This window comes from Alligator mississippiensis, chromosome 3, assembly GCF_030867095.1.
Source record: "Alligator mississippiensis isolate rAllMis1 chromosome 3, rAllMis1, whole genome shotgun sequence".
Taxonomy (NCBI): Eukaryota; Metazoa; Chordata; order Crocodylia; family Alligatoridae; genus Alligator; species Alligator mississippiensis.
The window spans coordinates 222,182,861-222,207,452 of NC_081826.1; the positions used below are offsets into that span (position 1 = coordinate 222,182,861).

The 24,592-nt window shown below is 41.8% G+C and overlaps 1 protein-coding gene across 1 annotated transcript in view; it reads right to left on the reverse strand.

Moving 5' to 3' along the window:
• HSD17B4 (hydroxysteroid 17-beta dehydrogenase 4) overlaps positions 1-24,592 on the reverse strand; it is a 121,449-nt gene that overhangs the window by 20,050 nt on the left and 76,807 nt on the right. The window contains exons 18-22 of the mRNA XM_006263620.4: positions 18,917-18,986; positions 16,123-16,229; positions 15,355-15,441; positions 9,214-9,303; positions 5,080-5,218 (exon numbers count right to left, since the gene is read on the reverse strand). Coding sequence (XP_006263682.1) covers positions 5,080-5,218; positions 9,214-9,303; positions 15,355-15,441; positions 16,123-16,229; positions 18,917-18,986 — 493 coding nt within the window. The remainder of the gene's footprint in view (positions 1-5,079; positions 5,219-9,213; positions 9,304-15,354; positions 15,442-16,122; positions 16,230-18,916; positions 18,987-24,592) is intronic.

Here is a 24,592-nt window from a genome sequence, read left to right on the forward strand (position 1 = left end):
AGTGGAAGTACAGTAATTTACTGCGCTGCCAGATAGCACTTGACTCCAGTGGGACTATCCAGCAGTGCAGTAAATTTCTCTACTGAACCCTAATTGCACATGTAAATGGTGAAACTTTGCAGCACAGCAGGCTAATTTGCTGTACAGTAAAGTGTCTTGTGTAGACGCACCCATTTTCTCCTAATTTTCTCAGAAACAGCTGAGTTGGGATTGCTTACCCTACTAAAAAAAAAAAAGAAAACCAAAAAAACACAACAGTGCAAGGCACTGATAATGCAGAAAAAAAAAAATCAGTTCAAAGGGATTGACAGGATCATAGGAAAGTAGGGCTAGAGGGAACCTCACGAGGTCATGTGTCAAGCCCAAAGAGTACGTGTATTTTTAGAAATACTAAGAAAATAAAAACAATGGTGGTGATGGAAAGTGATAACCAGTCAATTCTAGGTGGTGCGCTTCACCCTCATTCTGCCTATAACACACTGGTGTTTTCAGAATCATAGTTACTATAAATGTAGCCATCCTATACACATAAAATTCCTGGTAAAACATTTCCAACCCTCCCCCCCCCCAAAAAAAAAAAAAAAAACCAACAAGAAAAAGACCATATTTTCTCTTTGGGCAGAAACATTTAAGCTATGCTGCCCAGCTAGAAGAAACCCCTGCAAATAAAAGGCCAGGATGGAGCAGAAAGAGAGGACACTGGCCAGCCCAGTTTTATTGAATTAAGGAGGAAAGCTCAGAATAATTCTTAGTTTAATCAAAAGTAGTGCCCCTCTCTAGCTATCCTCTTCATGGTGTTAGACACTAGCATTTCATACACATCAGTCAGGGTGATTCATTCACCTTTCACAGCAACCCAGGATGGATTGGAAACTTCTCGGCAAAATAAAGTCTCTTAAGTTTACCGCTACAATCTGTAAAATGGCATGCATTTGAGACAGAGTGGTGGTCAAAAAGCCACCAGGTCACAATAACTCATAGCAAAGAGATTCAGAAATTAAATAAGGATTATAATAAATTAATGGCACTGTGGCTAGGCACAGACATTCAAAAAGCTCAAGGCAGAATTGATACAAGTTATACAGTTTTCTGTAAGTGGCATAGTTTAGGTTGGTAGAAAATGGAATGCACATTCATCCTTTGGTGAGGGGAGGCAAGTCTTAAATCAGGTTCCATCATTTTTAAACCAGTCTGTGTGTGTCAAACTTCTGTTCTATTATGGGTACAGACTCATTTTGTGTGCCAAACTTCCTCTCTTTTACAGGAACAGACTGGTTTCCAATTCCTTATACTGGTAAAAGTATAATAATGTCTGTACCTGGCCTGAAGTGGTAAATCATCGTTAGTAGGAATAAGAGGGCAGAGATCTCACATTTTTCCAGAAGAAATAACTTTCCATTCTTAATGTGCTAACTACAAAGATTAGCATTCTCATACTCACCTGTATTTATTCAACCACATTTCTTTTTATACTCCTAACGTGCTTCATAAAAAGAATAACTTTACAGACAACAAATTTATTGCAGCCACAGGCCTTCTAACAGAAGTATGGCAGAGGCTTCCACATGAAGTGTTTTGTTGCTTAACCCTGGCATTCCCGATGTGCATCTTCAACAAAAGCAAGACTATAATACAGCTGTGATTTTTAATCTTTTATTGCTATTCTGAACATGCACATCACATTGAACCATTACACATTTATTACATTGAACCAGTATGAATGTAAAAGCAGGAAAGTTCTGGGGATGGAAAAGGTGACAAAACAGTCTTTAGGCAGCAAGTGCTCAAAGCAGAGGCTTTCAAGATCTGCCCTCATCTTATTTTGATCTGAATAAAGATTCTTTGCCTCTTGCTGTACTTAATCTCAGCATGTGATCAGCATTACTTTTCAGCAAATAACCTGTTACTCCAGAAAGACAAAACATAGCTATGAAAATCAGTGCAAACTCAGTGGGAATATCCACACATGCCTTCATCTGCACAGTTGTTATTTTAGCAAGTACTGAATGACTGCACAGTAACCGCTGGTACTGTGCAGTTCCGGCGCTGCACAGGTTGTTTCTGACCCTACTGCACAGTAGCTCATTACTACTGCGCAGCAGCAGTGGCATCAGGGTTCGTGTCTGCTGACAGTATGGTCGCCATATCAATCAGCTACGTTACCATAGCTTGTCGCTACGGCAACATAGTGTCTCATTTAGATGTGCCCAGTGTTTAGCACACTGAGTCACTAACCAGCAGCCTTGCCAGTGTAAATCTCAAATGTGTACAATTAGGGAGAGAAGGGAAATAATAAAGAGGAACTGTATCTCTATCCCTGTAAATCAAAGAAAAATAGCAGTTTCTTAAATTACCTGGAAAACTTACAGTTTTGAAAAAAGCCACCTAAAATTACTGTCAAGTGAAAGTGGTGGTATGTGTGACAGAAGTGCAGACCAGGGACCAAACCTAGTCCATGCAGCTCCACTGGCCTCTCCCCAACTTCAACAGGCATGGTACAATAAGACTACAGCACACCAATTTCACACCATGAGACAAGTGGCTAGGCCAATTAAAACAAACTGTTACAACCTGGCAACTGTATCTCCCTATAAAAAAAAATAATGTGAAAGTGGCTATTATCCGACTCATTTTTATACAACTGTCATGTGGCTCAACCTCCTGGCATGGACTTTTTGGGGACCATTCTTTAATTCTTTAGGCAGACCATTCAGGATACAGCAGCAAATCAATCAGCAATTCCTAGATATTTAAGATGCATTCATTTGCGCACACAGAAACATAAACACTTGAAAACAGAATAAAAGAAGAAAGACTTGCCTCTGATGAAAACCAAAGTGTTTTAGGATAAAATTTAGAAAATTACTTATTTTCCTTATCCTTATCCTATTGTCTGACTTAATAGCATAGCCTCAAGATATCTAGGTGATATCCCATTGCCATTAATATTTGGTATTTTGTTCAACAAGCCAATCATTTTTTTTAAAGTAATAACCAAGCTTCTGACAAATCTTGAACAGTAAAAGACTTAGGGGTATAACTCCACTGCAGTCACAGAAGAAACAGCAGTCAAGCACAGAGACCCAAAGCTTGATTTAGAGCAGTGGTTCTCAACCTCTTCAGACTTCAAGCACCCCTCCACAACCTGAGCGGAGCAGCACCCCTTTTTAAAAGCTGATTTATTATCTCTGCACAGGGGCCCTGAGCAATCAAATGGGGCAAGAGTGTATCCCATGGCACCCTTAAAAGAATCTCACCTCTCCCCAGTTGAGAAGCAGTGGTTTAGGGCAGTGGAGGCCAACATTTTTGAAAGGTGTCCCACAAAGTAATCCCACACCCTCCGAATGCCACTCCAATCTCCTTCCTTGCCCAACCGGCTGCTCTGCTTTTTGCTCCCTGCAGTGTGTCCCTGCCCAATCTGCTGCTTTGTTTTCTGGTTCCTGCCCTACCTGTCTCTGTGCTACCTATCACCTCCCCAGCATGCTGTATGTCACACAGAGAAGTTGCCTGTGCCATTTGTGGTACATGTTCCACAGGCTAGCTACCCCTGATTTAAAGTACAGCTTATGAACAACTTGCTAGAGGAGCTAGGGTGTAAACCCATATTGTATCAGGTACTTGGTGGTAAACTGCACATATGCACAGTGCATAATGAAAGGTGAGATAGTTTACTTCCTGCCATAGGGTTGGGGAGGATGGGAGGCAAACTACTACTTACCCATCGACTACAGCAGGGATCAGCAACCCCTGGCACACATGCCAGAGCATGGCACGCAAGGCCATTTTCCACAGCATGCCACAGCCACCTGAGGCTGGCCATGGAGCCCAGGCTGCTCACAGCATGCAGCTGGGAGGCTGCAAGCCCTACTACAAGCAGCCTGGGCTCCACAGCCGGCAGTAGCTGCCCAGAGACTGGGCCAGCTACAACCAGGAGGCTGCAAACACCTGCACCGGGCTTTGCAGCCCTAGCATTGGCTCTGCAGTGGTAGCTGCAGACATGCCTCAGGATGCATGGCCCCAGGCCCCTTTCTGGCCATCCACCCAGAAGCATGCGTGTTGGGACTGCAGAGACAAATGCAGCTATCTGTGGCCTCTTGGCTGCCTGCCACAGCTGTAAACAGCTGCACTGGACTCCATAACCCTGGCACCAGCTCCGTGGCAGCAGTGGTGGCTGCATGCACACTTCACAGCACACAGAAGACCCAGCCAGTCCCCCACCATCCGCCTGCCGTACAGTTACCAACAGCAATGAGGATCAGACCCTCGTAGCTCCCCTATGTCTAGCATGTCAAATCAAGGCATGGGTGGAGGTTGGGGTGTTTTTGGTCCTCTGGCCAAAAACACTGCTGACCCCTGGACTACAGGGTACAAAAGTGAACAAAGACAACTATCACAGAGTTACAAACCTGCTATACGTTTACACTCTGGTCTTACTTTAAGTTCACACCTAGGTTACCTTGTGGTATCTTGTTTGGGTAGCCATGTTTTTTGATAGTTACCTCAAACTACCTTGACTCATTTGTGACAGTCTAAACATGATGGCACAGTACTATAAGATTAAATTTATCCTGCTTCTTGGTTTGATTAGCCCACATGGAACTCCATGATAATATATATACACATTAGGCTAGACTGCTAAAAGTACTTTCTAGCTAGTTAAAGCTAGCTTGGGTGTTCCTACACTAATTCAGTGACCACAACTTTGAAATATTTTTAGTTAAAGCAACACATTTAAAAAAAAAAGAGAACAAAAATATTTTTGTTCATATTATGAACAAAATTTAGAAAACCTTCCGCTATATACACCTAAAGAGGGAAGTTATAACTTAATTTTAGTAACAATTAAGTTTTTTTGAAAACTTAGTAGTTACTGTTATGGAACATTATCTCACCCATTTGCAAAAAGCATCACTTGTGCAATAAGCATCCAGATTTTTCAAGCCCTAGCAAGCACTTCTCAGCTACCTCTGTGAGCTTACCTTTAAAGTATCAGAGTTTAATTAGAGTGAATATAAGTAATCTCACTTCATTAAAAAATGCATTAGGGCCTTATATAAATTAATTAAACCTATGACTTACTCCACTGCATTGCAGTCTTTCCACCTTTAGTGATGTCCCACTGAAATACAGCATTTACTTTCTTTACCAGTTGATTTCCAACCTCTTTGATGCGACGTCTAATTTCTTCAAACACAAGGTCACTCTGCAACTCTGCAGCCTATTAAAAATGTACAGAATTTTTTAAAAAGAAAGTTCTGGTAAAAAACTAGCAAGTATGATTATTGTTAAAGAACTGAATCCAGAGAAGTCTCTTCTACATTAAATTTCTTCCTCCAAAAATAAGCAATTCCAGCATATAAGCATGGGACTGTTTACTTTACTTGATCATGTTTTGTGGAATCATTTCTGAGAACTATTTTATAAATTACCTTCACAATTCTTGTAATTTAAGGTACATCTTCCCCTTGGGATTATTTCAAGATATTATCTCAATGTTACTGATAGTGGTTACCCCAAAATGAGTTGTATAAGTTAGGTATGGGATATGGAGTCCTCTTATCAACAAGCCACCTTCAATTTGTAAACAGTGAATGGTAAGTTTTCTGTATATTCGTTTTTGGCACGAAGTTACAGACACAGTATATTGTTTCGAATTGTGCTGGACTAAGTATATTTTACATTAGCTATTAAAATTTTGCATACACTGAATCTTCTGTAAGCCTTTGGGTTCTATTTTTAAATATCAAATTTATAATGAATATGCTCTTAACACTGGGGTAGCTTTTTAAAGTGTAACATTTTTATTAGATAGAAGCGAGAATGAGTTTTTACTCACCCTACTATAATTAGGTGTAACAGCACACAGGATTTTCTGCACTATGTTACTTATGCTACATGCAGTTAAGAATACCTAACACTATCCATTCTGATGCATTATACTCAATGCTTTATAATTTTTTTAAATGTTTATATTTAAAGGTAAAACTTTCCCTGGTAGGGGTCTGCCTCGAACTGACACAACTAAAAACATTCCAGCACAAATGCTTAAATCATTTCTTACAACAAGACCAGAGAAAAAGATATATATTAGCGCCCATGTTAGAAAATTCTTCTGTTTAATTGAGAAGCTTCAATGTCTGTGCACTGGACATTTGGTCATGGGTCTGCTAATAAAGAAGGATGAGTTTTGCCCTCCTTAAGAAAAATGGGTCCAAATTTAACCAAGTTACAAGCCTTTCAAAAATCATAGTTCACACGTGTCATTTAAAGACTTGCTAGAGTTTGGTAGTTAAATTCTCTGAAGATTCCACTTGTACTGAAGAGCAGGGAATAACCCAGACTCTCTCTACAAGTGCCACAGGCCATCTTAATTTTGGTATCTCCTTATCTTTGAATGCCTGATGTTTCAATCAATGACCGTTTCATTTAGATTTTCACATGCCATATAGAATATGTTACACGGGAACATTAGCAATACTTTGCATAAAACAAAGCATAATATGCTTAATTTGGCTAATGTTTTAATGCATTTTTGTTGCAGATTAAAATCAAGGAGTAGAAATACCACATTTCTAAGAGGCAGCTGTAAAAAAGAAGCAATCCTGATGCTTAAAGGCAGACAATTGCTGTTACAGAGCACATCTTTTTACTGCAAACATACATTCACCACAGGTGTTTTGATTCTAAATGTGGAGCTGACAGAGAATACAAATTAAACTGTAAGATAAGGGGGGAAAAAAAAATCCAAAACCAGAAACAAACCATGGTAGCACTGAATACAAATCTGGATTAATCTGAAAACAGAGTCCAAAGAACACCACTTTGGAACAGGCTTGTCTGTGGCCTGGCTTACCATCATGTATCAACTAAACCTAAAAACAAGAATTTTGAGACTCTACAACAGGGGTAGGCAATGTTTTTTGCCTGGAGTGCCGAAAAACACCACAATGCCTACCTTGGAAGGTGCCAGAGTGCCGGCATGCCAGAAAAACAAAATGATGGCAGGGGGTACATGGCAGGATGCCCTGCTTGTGCCCCTTGCCCCTACCCACACCCCTGCCCCCCAGCCCTGCTGCCCTGTGCCCCCCAGCCAAAGCCCCTGCCCCGCAGCCCTGCTGCCCTGTGCCCCCCAGCCAAAGCCCCTGCCCCGCAGCCCTGCTGCCCCGTGCCCCCCAGCCTGGGCTCTGTGGCTGTCAGCAGCTACCCCGGCTCTGGGTAGCTGCTGGAGCCTGGGCTGTTCCCAGCAGGGCTTGCAGCATCCCAGCTGCCTGCCAGTTGCTGGCAGCAGCTACCCAGAGCAGGGGCCGGCTGCAGCCGGGAGGCTGCAAACAGCTGCCCTGGGCTCTGGAGCCCCGACATCAGCTCTGTACCGGCACATGCATGCGTGCCTTGGAGCAGGCAGCGAGGGAGGGGCCTGAGGCAGCACAACGCCAGTCTCACCCCTGCTCCCGGCATGGACCTGGTGACTGGGCTCTGGAGCCTGGCACAGCTCTTTGTAGCCAGCCCAGGCTCTGGGCAGCTACAGCAAGCAGGCTGCAAATAGCTGCACCAGGCTCCACATAGCTGCGCCAGGCTCCACAGCTCCAGCATCAGCTCCATGCTGGCAGCAACTGCACGTGCACCTCAGGGCAGACAGCGGGGCAGCGCAGCCCGCCCCAAGGTGCATGTGCAGTTGCCACCTGCATGAAGCTCATGCTGGAGCTGTGGAGCCCGGTGCAGCTGTTAGCAGTCTCCTGGCTGCAGCCAGCCCCAGCTCTGGGAAGCTGCTGCCAGCCAGGAGTCTGGGCTGTTCCCAGCAGGCAGCTGGGATGCTGCAAGCCCTGCTGGGAGCAGCCCAGGCTCCGTTGCTGGCAGCAGCTACTCAGAGCCAGGGCTGGCTGTGGCGTGCCGAGCAAAATGACCCTGAGTGTCATGCTTGGCATGTGTTGTTGACACCAGCTCTACAATGTGCCAAATGGCTGAAAGACCAAGGGTACATAAAAACATTTGATGAAGTTAGATTGCATTAAAAATGGCCACCTGATCCATCTTAGTTGACCCAGATGTGGACCTTACACTTATACCCACAGACAGGTCAATATAAATGTAAACTATACAAAAGTTCAGGACAGTTAGATTGGTCTAAAAATGGCCAACCTGACCCAAGTTAAGTGTACCTTCAAGGTAATGTAACTTAAATTGGGTCCAGAGAGACTGATCTAACTGAACTTCTGTACAGTTCCCAGCACAGCCCTGGAGCTGGGAAAGCCCAGCTGCTGGCCCCAGCCCCAGGGGATGCACTTTCCCTACTGCCTCCCCCCACACACCAGGCTATTTGGCAGCACCCTCCCACCCTTATAGACCAGCCAGCTCCCTTCTCTCAAGCCACTCCCAGTGCCAGTTTTACCAGTGTTCACTGGTACCAGGAACCGTAAAACTAAGTTGGGATGGGGGACAGGGCAGGTGAAATGTAGGGGGTAGGTTTCCTGGCAGGCCAAAATAGCCCCTGGTCCCAATGAATGGGGGAGATTCCCCCCCCATTCTCCCAAGCCCCACTGATCCCACCAAACCCTCCCACACCCCACCAACCCCCTACAGATCCTGCTTACCACCCCTCCAGTCCCCTCCACACAGACCACTTGCCTCCTGCATACCCTTTAGACACCAAGAAGCAAACCCCTCACCTTAGGCAGATGTACTGAGATCCCCCCTTTTGGTAGAAGTTACTTACTTAAGGGGATCCAAACCTTTTTTCTTTGAGGTTAAGACTTTTTTTTGCCTAGTTATAGTAGTCTTTCTTCTCACTCTGTTTTGTCCCTCAATTAATTCTTCCCTCACTTTTGCCCATTCATCCCAACACATTTCTTCTAAGCTTACAGCATATTTCTTCTGAAGTCTTTATCCCAGACAAAAGAAACTATATTACAGGCACTATTGCTGGCAGGACCACCAAATTTAAATCTCAGCTGCACAGATGCTCGCTAGCTGTGACTTGCACACCTACTGCCCTGCTCTATGCTTGCTTAGTATCTTATTTTGTACAATACATATAGTGACGCTCACTTGAGTCATGTACTTCAAACACTGTCCCAAGTAGATCCTTGAACCCATAAAAGTTAAACAACTTATCTTCATATCACTGAATCACTTAATATATTCTTCTTTAATATTCTTTCAGTGGTAAAGTAGTTATGATGCCTTCAAGTTGATCTATCCAAGTCTCTTCTTCCTTACCTTCATGGCTTTCTGAGTTGAAGGTTTATCAAAGGCTGATATTAGATCCACATATGCTCCTGAAATGGCAACTTGTCCAGTTTCTTTCACCTGTTTAAAATACACACATAACAACATTCAGTGGCTGTTTAGTAAGAAGAGTGATAAAGAGTAAAACAGCTATATTTCACAGCACTTGAGCAATTAGTGCTTCAAATTACAAATCAAAATCACAGAATATGAAAGGTTCTAACAAGTAGAAAAAACAAAGAAAAAGCAGGCTTCAAGTAAATTAGCACATGCTGCTTTGTAAACTGCCTGAGAACTGAGCAATTATATATGCTTTTTTTGCATAAAAATACCCAAATGAGATGATTATTTAAATTACTGCATACTTTCCATGACAACAGGATATACTGTACAAAGCACAATATAAGAGCACAGTATTATATTTCAACCCATGTTATGAAGACTATAAGTATCCATATTCCTATTTTACAAGTGGGAAAACTGAGGCAAAGAGGATGAAGAGCACACAACCACCCCACAGAAGAACTGGGAAAAAGACCAAGGTAAGTCTGAGATTAAATCTCCAAGAGCATGGACTTCTTGATAAAATGTTCAAAATTATATGTAGATTAAAGAATGGGAGGGAGGACTGCATATTTTAATTACATAAAGTATTTAAAGAGTAGAGGGGCATATTATAATACTACCTAACAAGCTATTTAAGTATACAGTTCTCTTAAAGCAAATCCTTAGGCTTTACTTCTTGGGGATACAGAAAGCTATTTCTCCTGTTTCAAAGACAGCATCAATTTAAGTCACACATCTGACAGTGTACCTAATGTTGATACAAGTGATAGCTAAAGTTACTATATGTGAATGAAAAGAGGGAATCTATTTATCACTTTATTTACTTTATGCATATATGTATTTGCTATTTTATGCACAGGTCATTTCAGTTTCCCTGCTTTTGTCTTTTATGAAGCAGAAGAGAAACAATATTTTGAGAAAGAGGAACACTTTTTTTTGGAAAAACTATTAAAAGTAACAGAGAACTCACAGTAAGGTGTACTACCCGAAAGTCCTTTTTTTTTTTCTTTTTTTTAAAGGAGCTCATCCATGCACACAGTTTGCAGTGGTTTAAACTTAGAGGCTAGGGACAGAAGTTACATAAATTGGTACAAGTGATCAGAAATTGGTTCAAATTTGTAATGCAACAGAAGTTCAATGCACATAAACTGGCCAAAAGCAGTTTAAAATAAACCTGGATAGATATAGTACCAGACTTAACCGATTTAGGTTAAATCGGTTTATTCAACTTCTGTCCCAGATCCCCTCCATATTCAAGTTAGCTCACAGTCTCCTTACAGGGTGGATGGGCCCAAGCTGTCTGCTCCAGTCAAGCAGGGAGGCATGCTCTAGCACCGCCACCCTCCACTCCCCCCGCCCCAAGCTTCTGGCCTAGGCCACTGCAGGTATGAAATCAAAAGTGAATGTCTGTTCACTTGCTTATTGGTTCAATCTACACAGTTTAGACTAACCTGCAAAGATTGAATCAATTCAGCCTCAGGTTTTGGGTTTTGTGGGTTTTTTTGACTGTCTGTACTTAGCCAGGGTGCTGTTTTAAGTCAATTTAGTTAAACCAGAGCAAAAAATTGTGGGGACACATTTATTCTGGTTAAACCAGCTTTTAGTCCTCATCTACAAGGTTGTTTACTTCAGACTAAATCAAGTTACAAGCTGAAAAGACCCCAGTCCATGCAATGTAATTCCTTAGCATGAATTCTCTTAACATCTGATGAAGCCGTTTGTTGGTGGCAACAATTCATACTTCTCTGAACCAGTTAGTCTGTAAGGTGTCACTCTGCCCTACATTCTGCCCTAGTATGAAGTAAATGGTAAAGTACTATAGTGTTTATAATCCTGTTGGATGTAGCAATACTTTCACCTCTCAGTAAATTACTACGTATTCATATAACTGCATTCTGCCAGACCAATTATCATTTTCCTGCTCAGAAGTCAAGTTGACCAGATGTCATTTCCCAATTTAGAAGTTGGCAAGCAGTCAGATTGGATCAATTTGTGCTTCTATACCAATGGAGTTCACGCAGCTATTGCCGTATTCCTGTCTTGTACCATCATGCTTTGCTGGGGCACAGTTAAGGCATCTTACTATGGTTCCAGAACTGTAAGTTCAAGAGCAACTCTGGACTCAGTGTAAGCTGTCCCCATTCATCTCACTCTAGCTGGAGAGTCAAAAGGGCCGTTGGATGTGATGCAAATGATATCATCACCTTGGTGCTACTGGGTAGAAAAACCAAAGTGCCCTAAACATACTAGTTTGACCCAGGGACCAGGAGGGAACCTCAGATATTTTTTAACCATGCCTCATTGTCCACCCAACTGAAGCCATGCAGAGGTTCTGGATCTCTCCTCATCCCTTTAGGAGAGGTGAAAGTTCAAGCAGCCATGGAATTCAAACATTAAAATAGATTTTTGTTAAGCTATTATTAATGGGAGACTGAATGGAGTCACAACCAGGATGCAATGCAGCCTCATCTAACAAAGAAATGGAGATGACTTACCAGAAAGCAAAAGACAACATTTAGACCTCTAAAACCACATGTAAACCACTTGGACATATTATGACAACCTGGGACACAGCACTGATCTGTATGTTACCTCTGACACCAATAACACAGGAGGAAGGCAGGACTGACAGTACACGTGGACAAAACTGAGCCTGAAAGCCAGAAGCCAGCATTCTGACAGACTACACTGAGACTTATCTGGTTAACCAGGCCCTAGAGCTCCACCACCATCAAGATTTCCGTCCTTGACAGCCCGAGCACTTTCAACAGCACTACACTGTAGACTAGTAAGTATCTTCACGTTTGCCTTCAAGATATTAGTATAATATACCCCCTGGCATTTATTTTTTGTTCCTAAAGCTAGACACCACCCTCTGTAGTGAATGCGGGTGAAAAAGATTTTCAAGTTCTGCTTCCCCCACCCCCAGAGTTTTATCCCCAGCAGGCTCAATATGGTAACCCCATAGCCACATGAACCACAGCCCACTCCACACATCCCAGATCACTGTCCCATGTCTCCATCAAACAGCAAGCAAGGCAATTCGAGAAATAAGACCTCACCAGGTACCTCTCCACTTCTACCTGTGCTGCTACATCCCCCTTCCCCCACACCATCCCAGCCTGTCCCTCACCCCCTGATGCCACCATTTTCATTTGCACTAACTGGCTTTCTTGCCTACATTGCATGCCAGCTTCTGGCTTCTTTACTATCCCTTTCATGCAGGAAGAGCACACACACCAACTGCAGGTGCTTCCTCAGCCTGACAAAGTGCTTTCAACCCAAAAGCTTGCTAAGATATATTTCTCCAACTATTAAGCTGGCCTACTAAAAGATATCAGATTGACCCAAAGAACCTTGTCTGCCATATCCTACAACATATATCCCTAACACTTGTCTCTGGTCAGCTGACCAGAAGGAAGCAGGCCCTGGGCACATCTAAGCCCTAGGGCTGGGACTGGCGGGAGAGTTCTCTGGCAACTGCTAGAGAAGAAGCTCCTGCAGGAAAGGAAAGAAAGGCTGTGTGACAGTTTGGCTGCCTGAGATGCAAGTGATAGTGTGCTGCTTACCTGTCGTTATTTAAACTGGTAGACCAAGCTGAAGCTGTAGGGGAGGAGGAGGTCTCATTGGGGCACACTACCGTGTCATATAGAAGCTCCAGTGCCAGTGAGGGTGCAGTGACAGGGACAGAGAGAGCCCAGCAACAATAGAAGGTAGAGTGACACCGAGACCTCATTATAAGTAAGATATCGATATGCTATCTGCGAGGCATGGGGCACGGTAAGGGATGGTTGGAGCCATGCATCCATCCTTATGTAGCCCATAAGGCTTACGGTGTTCCCTTGAGGCACCTACTTAGAGCAGGTCCCAGTAAGGGGTCCAAGTACCTACAAGGTTTAGTCAGGTCCATTAGGATCATGACTGAGTTGAAGCTCAAGGGCAGCCTCCCTATCTATTATTTTTTCCAATAAGACATGGTGGCAGGTGAGGAGAGAAGGTGTCTGCAGGGCGGAGCTGGCATGGTCACAGGGCTCTAGGGGTATCACAGCCATCTCTAGGGACCCTACTCTGTGACAAAGTGAAGTTTCCTCAAAATCCCCGCACCTATCTCCTTGAACCTTGGCAGGCTTCATGGCCTCAGAGGGGGCTACCATGCCTGCTGTTTTCAGCCCAATCTGCCTACACACACACACACACACACACACACACACACAAACACACACGTGACATGAGTTTTGCTTGTCAGCACCTTGAAGTCAAGTTTCCCAGAAACCCCTGCACCTATCTCCTTGACACTTGACAGGCTTTATGCCCTCTGACGGGGCTACCATTCCTGAAATTTTCATCAGAATCAGGCAAGAAATGACAAAGTTATAGGCATTTTAGTCATTCCCCATTATAGCCTATGGCCAAAACACCGAAACAGCATCAAACTTGAAACAGCGATTTGAAACGCCAAAATGAATCGCCGTCCTGTCGAAAAGCTGAGTCTGAAACTGAAACGAAACACAGGCATTTCATGCAGCCCTAGTAATCAGGTCTTGGCACACAATTGAAAAGTGTTCCACACCATTTATGGGCTTCAAGGCCTGGCATAGGGGAAAATAAGAATAAGAAATTTATGTGTGCAGAGACAATAACAAAAAATTCTCCTGAGGATCCAGTATGTGGTGACAGCACTTTTATACCACTGTAGGCATTCACTACAATGGTCAGAACAGTGAACCTGCATTCATCAAATTAGTTACCTACTAAACATTAAGCAATCTAGATCAGTCATATCAAAGACTAGACACCTGAACAAACAAGGGCACTCTTATGTTATTGGGTGGCTGTTACTGCTCTGGGGTGAACTCATTCAACCATTTCAATCTCTTAAAAAAAAAAAAAAAACAAACAGAAAGTTGAGTGGGTTTCCTCCCTCCCCCCCCGCCCTAAAATTCTGCAGCCACTACTGGTCACCTCAGCTCTGCAGCCCAATCCTTCCCCACCTTACAATGCCTGGTTCAAAATCCTATAAAACGGCATTGGCATTAACAGAAACTGATCCAAAAATCCTTTTAGAAGCAGCTGCTCAATCTTGTCATAATTGTCCTCTTTATCTTAATTCTCATTTAGATGTGGCTGTCTTGAAAAGCTGCATACATTCAATGATGACAGGAGAAATTAATTTGCATAAGCTTCCATGCATTTGTAATTACCAACATGGAAAACTGTTTTGTCCACACTGGCCTATTAACTTTTAAAAAGGTTCTCCCTTATCTAAGAACAGGTGGATCAGGGAATGGTTGGCAGAATCATGGGAGCTTGAGTTTGTTCCCATGGTACATTGTAGACTACATAGCAGGAATCTTCTTGTATTCAAGGGTCAATCTCACAATGTGAAAAGCCTGATAAAAGGCACAAAAGCAGGAGAGCATAATCTGAAGAAAATCCCATTCATGAGAAAACAATAACTTGTAGTGAAGTCTGCTGTTAGTCTGTACAAAGTTACTGCATGACAGCTACTGTGAAGCAGTTGCAACAAAAAGTCTCTTCCCCCACACACAGACAAACGTATTAGTTTAAATGTACTAATACTGACCTAGTGCAAGCTTCCTGTGTAAACAAAGTCTTAATAGCAGGTTTAAGGTAAATCAAAGCATGGCCAAAAGAGGATTTGCTCCAATTTAGTGAATCAAGTAAAAAGTTTGTTTGTTGATAAGATCTAAGAGACACTGAAAAGAACCAATGGCAGTTTTCATCTTTTTTTCCACCATTGAAAAGAATGTAATAACTTCAAAAGTTCTGTTTAAAAATGCACACTTAAACTGGATTTCTGGTGCTATAACTCCCCCCCACCCCGAGCTAGATATAATCTTGTAGATAGACATAATGGTATTTTCAATATCTACAGATGGAATCTCAGTAACAGCAAAAGAGCTTCAACTGGAGAAATGAAAAGTGAATAGAACACATTCTTTTTTCAATGCTGTACTTACAGAAGTAGTTTTTTCCCCACAGAAAAAAAAGATTTTGTAACAGATCTGTCACTAAAACCCACAGCATAAATCTTGATGTTCTGACCTTGCTCTGAAAGTGAATTCTGTTTCCCTCCTTCCACATCTCTGTCTGAAGAGTTTGTCCTGGAATGACTGGTTTTGCAAAGCGGACCTAAAATAAGAAAAGTTTCAGATTTCCTTTATTTTCAAATTAAAATGTTAGATCAATACCACTGCTTCTAACTGGATAACCAGCTTAGAACATACAATTTATTGAAGTAGGAAAAAACCCCAAACAAATGCCTGTACAGAAAGCGTATCTTCATCAATGCAAATTAACTAGCAATATTTATAAAAAGAAACAGCCATTAAAATATATAAGACATTGAGTATATGGCAAATGAGGTGCTGTGTCACGGTTGACTGCGTAGTTTTGCTAAGAGGTTAGACAATGTATTTTATAAGATGGTTTGGATAAGGATGATCCTGCCTTGGGCAGACGGTGGGAGTAGGGGCACCCATGCATGAGCGCAGAGGCTGCTCCGACGCACTGGAATTTCAGTGCATTGGAACAGACTGGATTAAGCAATTGCCATGCTCCTGCAGCCTCCTGCATCTCCTGTATCAGTGTCAATGTGCTTAAGAATGGCGGTGAGGTTGCTTGAACCCCTGCCACCATTTTTAAGCATGGGGACACTGATACAGGAGATGCAGCAGCACTTTCCTACGATATGCATTTGTAGGAAGAAACTAATGGTCCTTTTCCACCCTACAGAAATGTAATTAATAAGAAGCAACATATAAACTGAAAGGTTATAACAGAAAATCAATTACAAATGACAAACCTACAGACCTTAACTGCCTTGAATTTAGTGACATCATTATTTGCAAAGTGCTTCAAAACATGTCTGGTAGCAAACCCAAAAGAACACAGTCCATGTAATATGGGCTTCTGAAATCCTACAAACAGACAGACAGAAAAGAAAAACAACACAATGTTTTGGATTTTGTATCCAAGTTTGCCTTTTGCTTAAGGACTCTGCATTTAATCTATAAAGAAAAAGCTATTGGAGCATAACGTTTCAATTGGATACATGCACTGGAAGCTGAAAAGGTTTTCATCATTTAATAATTATATTATAGCAATACAGGGACTCCCAATGAAGATTGGGATTCCCCAGTGGCAAGTATTACATTAAGAGACACAGGAAGATATGATCCCTATTCTGAAGAGATGACAGATTTAAAAAGTAATGAGACTATCAAAAACTATATGCTTGTTTTAAAATGTGTATATGCATATGTGTGTATGCATGACTATTAAAGCAGGACTAGTAGTAAGGCTGCCCAGCAGTTCTCAATATAAAACACCTTTTTTAGAGCCACTTGTAACTGTCAGATTTTCCATGTTGTTCAGCCTGAAGCTGAATCTCTTTATTATAATTTTGCTCAAAAAAGTTGTTATTTCTATTTCCTCTGCACATTTATGAAAGTAAAACAGTCTTTTATAATACATACAGAAAACTAAAAAAAAGAGGGCATAACCTTGTCCAAAGCAAATTCATTATGAAAACAAACACCCCCAAAAAACCCACTTGCTGATTTTTTCCAATGATTTTCTTGCTTGCTTAAGTATGCATTATACTTACTCAAATAAAAGACAATCCTGATTACAGGAACCACCCCCACAATAATTAGATTCTAATATGGAAAATATGTAAATTGGTTATAACTTTCCAGGTATAAAATCTAATTATTGGAGGTTTGCCTTGAATTTACTCCCTTCCTACTGCTACATCAAAGAAAATAAATCTGGGGGTTCTCTGCTTCTTCTGAACTTTTTCCCCTGGCAGCCCCTTCCCTTCTCCTTACCACCAGACTCTGCTCTCTCTGAGCACATGGAAGCGAGGAACAAATCTGAAAACAATAACCTTAAAATTAAAAATGGCTGTAGCAATTTGCATCTAGTAGCCACACACACAGTTTATCCAGAATAGATGCATGTTACATTTTTTTTTTTTAAATGGCTGCAAGTTTTAGCACAGGTTCACCAAAAACACACTTTTGAGCAGCACTTTGGCACCTACTTATATGCAAACTATTTTGATTGGAACTGGGTGTTCTTGTTCAAAGTCCTGGAATGCTCAAAAAATGTATATACAGATGAGGCACAGGGCAACCTGGTCCAGCTTCACCTCACACAGAACGAGGCCACACTAATCATATGTAACAGGCTGAGAGGGCCTGACAGAGGGATCCTGGGTAAACTATATGCAATGTTGGGGGGCTCACCATGACTTGAAAAAGAGTCAGCGGTGAGGGGGAAAGTGCTTGATAGCTACATTATAAGTCTTATTCAGATGCGCTATATTAACCTATTCTTGTGATAGGTTCTCATCAGCATGTTTGCCCAATGTGGGCCATGTGTTTTATAATCACGGTCAGTATTGGTTGCATGTAATCACCTACATGGTTAGTTTTCATTGCTGAGTACATGCTGCTTTCCATAGCAATTAAAATTGTTTGAGTTGACTAAAAACACTCATCTTGTAACACAAACTCTGTAATTAAATGGCCCTGTGAAAAATGGCCTCTCTTACAGGCTGTAGTGACATTTAATTGTGAATATTGGTTAAGTAATATCAATGTATCCAGAGCTGTAAAGAGTTAGCTTTCATTTCTCTTTTTTTAACATGTTGAGATTACAGGCAGGTACTGAAGGTAGTCTAGGGAAGGTTTATATAAAGGAACAGGATGGGGAAGAGGGGTTAGCATTACTACAGGGAGAATGCTAATATTCACATAGACTCACTCTAGGTATCTTTAGTCCATTTGTCATGGTATAGAAACTAAGCAATTTCTAACACATCTACCTTACCAATTTTTATGTAGCTGGAATGATGAACTTCAAAAGGGACTTGCATCAACTCACTGGATTATAACAGTAAATTACAAATTTACAGCGGAGGATGGGCAGAGGGAAACAAGTGCTAGAATAGTCTCCAATAAGATAAATGGAGGGTGGCAGTTTTCTTCCAGGGAGGGAGATATAATTAGTTTAGCCCAGTAGCTCTCAACCATTTTAAACTCAAGGCCCCTCTCATTAGACTGAAGGCACCCCTTGGAAAATGCCAGTTCTTAGTTCTTACTTGCTTTTTGACTCGAGACAACTAATAGAGCAATTTATTCTGCTGAAAAGAACTCAAAAAAGGACTACAACAGGTCAGAACATCTCTAATGCTATGAATTCCCATTTGAAACCTCTGGGAATATTGTGTGAAATATGGTTGCACACATAACAGTGCTAACATTGTGTGGCACCCTGAGGCTCTGCGGAAAGACTCTAAAGACATCCCAGAGTGCTACAACACCCATCTCACTTGAGAATCACTGATTTAGCCAAAGGCAGCAGTACTTCAAAATGAAACAAAAAACAAACAAACAAAACAAAAAAATCCCCAAACCAGCACAGTACATTATTTTAACCTACAAAGATGATGCTTATAATTAAGCATAAGAGGGAGTAAAAAATGAGTCTTACTTTTTAACACCCCCAGACATGCAAATGTACAACACCACTGATGTACAAATAACTCCTAACATTTTCTAACCTATCATTAGTAAAAATGGCATCCCTCACAGCTCACCTCCAAGAGCAGCAAAACTTGGGTCAATGTGTAAAGGATTCCAGTCCCCACTGAGTCGATACAAAGCAGCCTGTAGAAACAGAACAAGAAAAAATTAATGAGGGTTGGTAAAACCAGCAGGAGCCACGTGCTGCTTATGTGTGTGGCAGGAATTCATCATAATCCACTTAGCTGGTGCTCTGGTAATGCACTCTACAATAAACAAGGTAAAATAGAAATTAAATGTTATTTTCAAACACCTGCCAGCAGACAGAAACAATTGTCAAATATGCAGGTAAGTGTGCCAAGAACTGCATCTGGACTTGCTACATGACTGAACAATATAGCTGCTGGGAAAAAAAAACGAAAAACAAGGGGTAGGGAGAAGTGGGGAGGGGGAAAAGCTTACGACACTGACACAATCAAATTATATCAGACTTGACAGAGATAAAGCAAAATATTTCCTAGAACGTTTCATTAAAAGTTAAATGATGTCACCTTTGAATAAAAAGGAATTAAGTGGTACCTTTTTCCACAATGAAGGGAATGAACATGCATATTCTGGCAGCACCATTTTACAACGGCAATTTTTTTTCTTTAAGATCACCATTGCATTCTTTCAGCATAAAGGATGTTATAGGCATAAAGTTAGCCACATCTTGCTTACAAAGTTAAGTTGTTTACCAGATTATAAAATGTTTCCCATAAGGGGGACATGGGTACCCAAGGCAGATATTTTAAAAAAGGGCAACAGGTAAAAGCAGGCCAGTTGAAAAAAAAAAATGTTCTGAGGTACAACTCTTCAGAAGAAAGAGGAGAGTACAGGCAATTTACATTTAATTGACTCCACACTGTGTGTAAAACATGAAAGTGGAACAAATTGAAAGACATGGAAATGGGAAAGCCTGATGGTGATGGAATTATTTAGATCAGTCAAGACTAATTTAAGACTTTGGCTGTTGTGCACCACTGCTTATGACCCACCCCTGCTTCAGGCTGCACCCCCGCATTCCCTGGCAAATCAGCAGGTGATGTGAAGGGGTAGATAGAAAAAGAAAGGAGTCAGGACCTTGGGATGCCCCCTGCCCCCTGCTGAAACAGAGAGAATAAAACAACGTAGCAGGCAACAGAACCTGGGGAACACCTCTTATTGCTGTGGCTAGAACCTGCTGACCTGCTATGGATGGGCCAGATCTGACCCGTGGGCCACAGTTTGCTTACTCCTGGGCTAGATGAATGGACAGTATGATGGCAAAGTAAGTGCTCAGAAATGTTAGGTTACGCTTTAGAAGAAACAATTGTAACTGCATTTACATATTGCCAGGTTCTCAATTACCACAGCAGGGATAACAGAGTGAACCTCTAGGGCTGATGGCATACATATGATCTACTCCAGAATACATGACTGGTTAATTCCTTTTGCCTTAAATCTATATCATCATTCAGGGATCAGGAAATATATAAATACAATTAAATACAATAAAATTAAACAAAACGTATTTTGGCTCAGACCACTTACTATATTAAGTTCTGGTCACAAAGAAAGAAGGACTCTGACAGAAGTTACAATAAGCATGGAAAGACTTCCACATGGAAAGAATACAGCTGCCTACTAGAGAAGAGGGATTAGGAGAGACATGAGTATACAAAGCAAAGAATGGTGTACAGAAAAAGGAAAACCAAGTAGCATTCCTCTAAAACTCCTCACACAATATAAGAAAGCTCCACTCAATTATACTTAAAAGGAACAATTTTTAAACTGAGAAGTAAAACACTTTAAAAAATACATTACTGTCACTGGAATTCAGTGCCCCAAGTACTATTCAGGCCAAGACACTGGGAGAATTTCCAAAAAGTGATAGGCATTTATTTGAGTAAGGAAAACATCAGTTGGGTGAAAAGGCAGCAAAGTTTTCATTAAATGACATCAATTTGTCATTTTTGATAACTGACAAGGATAATAAAGAATCTGCCTTTTGGGGAAAGTTATTACATAGATGTGTACACTACAGGGTTTCTTGTACCCAATGTGAAGTAAAGAATAATAGGCACACAGAGATGACCTGTCCCAATTTGACACAGATATTATTAGCTTTGAATAATGTGCTGTATTAGTATTAATAAAACTTAGGTCGCATGCTGTAAGGTCCATTTCATTCCCGCATAGTCACCAAACAACCAAGTATTTATTTGTGCCTCAATTCGTTGAGGAAATCTTGAAAGATATTACACTGTTGCTATAGATAAGGGTCCAGAAATAGCTAATATCCAAAGGTGCGCTTAACCATTACAATTAGCATCAGCTAACCTGTAGGGATGTTAGCTCATTGTTAACTTAGCACATGCTAGGGGCAGTGGCATGTTCAGGGTTAACGCCCCAAGTAACATGCACAGCTCAGATTTGCCATGGGAGGGCTGGCAAGCAGGGGAGTGGCTAGGACCTGACAAGTCTGCTCCCAGCCTGCCAACTCTCTAGCAGCAACACCATCCATTTCCCCCCCCACCCCAGCACTGCACAGCATATACATACACACAAGGCACATATACACAGCCCTCAGCACCCTCCTCCAACCCCTGGCCCCTAGACTTGCCTTTGGCCACCGCCTAGCACAGGGGTGGGTAAAATGGCAGATCCGGCTGGTGGCCAGACTTCATTTCCTAGCAGCCTCTGCCCGTGCGGCTGGGGCCGGGGTTTCTGTGGAGACTGGCCCCAGCAGTGCTGGCAGGGTGTCCGGCAGAGCTGGGATCTTGCAGAGATAACAGCATGGTCTGGAGCCAGAGTAGAGGCACTATCTGCAGCCTGCATGTTCTAGGCAGGGGATCGCAGCTCTGCCCTGGCTTTGGACCGTGCTGTCACTGCTGCAAGATCACAGCCCGGCCCCAGAGCAGCTCCCCGCCTTGCTGCACACCCTGCCAGCACTGCTGGGGCCAGTCTCCACAGAAACCCCGGCCCCACGCTATCACAGTGCAGCTGCTGCCGAGGTCTCCATGGAAACCGGCCCCAGCCAAACAGGCAGGACAGTTGGGAAATAGAGTCCACTACCAGCCAGATCTTTGCCTGCCCCTGGCCTAGCAGCACAACCAGGACTTGGGGATAGCAGTAGGGGAGGAGCTGCCCCCGACTGCACAGGGCTGCATGGAGCCTAGGAGTATGCAGAGAAAAAACATTTTTAAGAGGTCAGGGGTCACATAACTAATTATGCGACCCACAAGCACTTAATTTTTTTTCCAACTATTTAAGCTGGTCTAATAAAATATATCAGATTCACCCAAAGAACCTTGTCTGCCTAGGTATGGTCTACTATTTGTGGCATAACAAAGAGCTACAATATCTGTTTGCGTGGCTTTTGTGCCGCCATAAATATTTTCATGGGAACACAACAACCATGTCTATTTGCAGCCACAGCTCTAGGGCAGCGACTTTGAAAGAAGGTTTTGTTTTTTTTAAATAAGGGCAGTCTGTGACCTCAGTCCCATTTAACAGTATCTGAAGAAAACAGTCATCCAGGGAGTTCTCAAAAAAAAGATTATTCTTCCATATTATTCAAGAGTTTTCCTTCAGAAGAAATTAAAAGCTAATAGCAAAAAAAGAAAGAAGAAAAAAAAGACAGACACGAAAAACAACTTTAATCCTAACAAAAATTCTCTGAATATGGCCTATGCCAGGGGTCAACAATCTTTTGCCAGCACAGACACACGCCTTTACATTCAGAGTGAACAGCTGCCTGATCTTACCCTTGCCACTGATCCCCATCCCCTCTGCAATGGGGCTAAACCCAGATGCAGACGAGCAGCAGGATGTGTAGCAGTTATGGAGCTTTTCAAGAGGAAGTTAGGTACTTGGCTGGGATGGTTTAGTCAGGGATGATCTTGCTCTGGTCAGGAAGTTGGACTACAGGACTTCATGAAGTTCCTTTTCAGCCCTGCTTTATGATCTTATGATTCTTTATGCTGTGTTCCAACAAAAGCATCAGGAAGCAGTTAAAAATAGCAAAGTTCAGAAAATTAAATTCATTCAATGGATTTAAAATCCAAAGCAGGAATGTATTTTTACCTTTCCTCAACGTTCATCATAATGGCACTATTCCCAGTTAAAGAACACGTAAGCCAAAACTGGCTAAGACATAGCAGGAATAGTCCAAGTTTAATAGAGCCAAGTTAGATCTGCCAACAATTTCTTTTCACTAAATGCACTCTTTGGTATTATTTCATTATGTGAATAACAGTCCATAGAGAGAGACTTTTTAAAAATAAGCCTTGTTAGCTTTGCTTTCTACATGCCTACAATGATGACATTTCCTGAGACTTCAGTGATAGCATAAAAAAAGCAATACCTCCTTGGAGTATGACAAGAGTCAGTTGATATGGGGCATTAGATTGAAGTCAGTCATAATATGCTTAGATTGTTCTCCAATTAATAACACAAACTGTCAAATTTCATTTCCTAACAATTTAGGAGTCCTGCCAGATCACAAAATGAAAGGCGATATTCAACCTGTCTGCGCCAATTTTTCAATCTTGCCTGCAGACTACAATAAAAGGTCACTGGCAAAGCTAACAAAAAAAGGAAGCCAGCTATCCACTTACACTTTTTCCCAAGTGACAAAAAAGGGTTTCATCCAAGAGGGTGTAACTTCTTCTTAACAGAAAAAAAATACACGTGAAAAAGAATTCTGACTGCTAAACCAGGAATCTGGATCTACAGATTTCCAAATCTTATGTTTTTCCACAGAAGTGCTATAAAGCTCTTTTCCCCAGCAATCAAATGCCTTCCAGTTCAGCTAATAGCACAATTATAGGCTGCAATTTGTCAAAGTACATGCATAAGGAATTGGCTGAACAAGGATAACATTTAAGGACATTTGCACTAGAATATCTAGTGGCCTGTTTTTACAGTGTCCAAATTATGTTCAGCACCCATTGGTGGCAAAGCAGTGGGACAATACAAGTTAGTGGAACAATAAGGCTTTAGGTTTCTCTGTTCTGTTGTGTTTTTGGAGATTACATTTCAGGTAAGAAATCTTGCCTTCACATCAGAACTAGATATTCATGAGAAACAAGTATTTGACACAAGTAGGTAGCTTATAACAGGTTCCAAAAACCATTTTTTGTGAAAATCCAGAATACAGGTTAGTTCTTTGAGGAGATACTTACTATGGAAAATGCCAGCCTGCAGGTGTCTAGGTAATACTTACAATTCTAAGAATAAAATTGTTTCTAAAAATCTGCTTAAAAATACCACCTCTTTCATTCAAACATATCCAGGTGCCTGTAAATGTAGGGGGAGGCTGCTCTGGCACACTGTAATTACAGCATGTGTACATGTCAAGTCTGCTGGAGTGTGCTAATTAGCACGCTCCAGCAGCCTTCCCCATGCTTCAAAATGGCAGAGGGGCACTTTAACTAAAACTTGTTCAAGGAGCTTTAATAAAAGTGCCCCCTCCATCATTTTGAAGCACAAGGGTGTTGATACATGAGACGCTATAGGTGCTTTAAGTAATTAGAGTGGCTCTTGGAGCTGCTCTAATTAAAGTGCCCCCTTCCCCCTCCCCACCTCCGGAGCATGTATAAAAGTGCCCTCCATGACTAATTCTTGCCAGGCTTCTGCAACTGATAAAAAGAAAAAGAAAAAGAAAAAAAGAGGATTTGACTGAACCCCCTTGACAGACCAAAAATGATTAACTAATACAGAGTTCA